The sequence below is a fragment of the Mesitornis unicolor genome, unplaced genomic scaffold (genome assembly GCF_000695765.1).
Source record: "Mesitornis unicolor isolate BGI_N332 unplaced genomic scaffold, ASM69576v1 scaffold39642, whole genome shotgun sequence".
Classification (NCBI taxonomy): Eukaryota; Metazoa; Chordata; class Aves; order Mesitornithiformes; family Mesitornithidae; genus Mesitornis; species Mesitornis unicolor.
Genome location: NW_010171911.1, coordinates 1 through 1,138, shown reverse-complemented (window position 1 = coordinate 1,138; position 1,138 = coordinate 1). Strand labels below are relative to the sequence as shown.

General features: G+C 54.0%; 1 protein-coding gene across 1 annotated transcript; it reads right to left on the bottom strand.

Annotated features, from left to right (window-relative positions):
- Positions 1-596: 596 nt before the first annotated feature.
- Positions 597-1,125, bottom strand: NDUFA7 (NADH dehydrogenase (ubiquinone) 1 alpha subcomplex, 7, 14.5kDa; the record flags this gene model as incomplete). Its single annotated transcript, XM_010180199.1, has 2 exons — positions 597-693; positions 974-1,125. Coding segments are annotated over 2 exons (249 nt in total), but the record flags the coding sequence as incomplete, so codon positions are not given.
- Positions 1,126-1,138: the final 13 nt, after the last annotated feature.

Below are 1,138 nucleotides of genomic sequence, written 5' to 3'. Positions count from 1 at the left end.
GGCCACCCGGGAGCTGCCGGTCCCGCTCAGCCCCCGCTGCGCCCCCTGCACCTGCACCTCCCTCCGGCTTTTCGGTAGGCAGAAGGTGAAGCCGCTGCTGCACGCATCCGCCTCCCCCTGCAGCTTCAGGGGAAGGTGCCCGCTCCTCAGCGGGGTTCACCAGCGCTAAGGGGGGAACTGCAGCAGCACTGGCTGAAGGGGACATCGGGTGCCAGGGGCTGCTCAGCTCGTCACTGCAGGATGGGAACAGTGAGTCCTTTTTGGCCAGGGTCTGTCTCCAAGTGCTAGCTGAGGTTGGTCTTGGGTCTCACCTTGAAGCAGGATCACAGACAGGATTACATCCTGTGCTGCGATTTCCTCAAGAAAACTTTACACCCCAAACACCATGAGAGTGGTAATTTAGATAATTTAAACACAACAGACAAAATGGGTGAAGGTAGGGAATAATCACAGCTTTAAATACATTTATTAGTCACGCATCAGCAGAACAAGTTCTGTGCAGCATCACCGTAGCAAAATCCACCACAGGCCCCTCTGTTAGAGCGCTGCTTTGTAATGAACTGTGACCTGCACATCAGCCCCGCTACGTTTATTTCTCACAAATAGGGCTGGTCTTTTGAAATTTCCCACTTCTTAAGCGGTGGTCCTGGTGTCACTGGCTTTTTCTCAGCTGTTGTCACTGCAGAGCCTGAACTGGGGTAGAGGAAGGAAAAGGGAGAAGAGGCTTTAGTAACACTATGAAAGCCAGACTCAGGTTTAATTATGAGTATGGGTCTTATTAGTGCTAAAGGGGTTCATTAAGATTGTTAAGTCAACTTCCAGCTGGATTCAAGAGTGGATACAGACACAAAGCAGCAGCTTAGCATCCCTCCACCAACCTGAGGAATCCAGGACAAGCTCTGCATTTCTGGCATAAATCAAACAAGGCTTAAACCCGCTCAGCGGCAGCAGGGACAGCCCAAGTCAGACCTACCTGCTCGCCTCAGCCCCCGCTGCCAGCGTCTTCTGCGCCGTCACCACCACGATGGGTGGCAGAGCCTCTCGCCGTCCGTCCCGGCTGCAGTAATAATTACCGGCGACCTTGTGACTAGGACCTACTGGGAGCCGAGGCGGCGGCTGCGTCCTGGACAGAGAACGG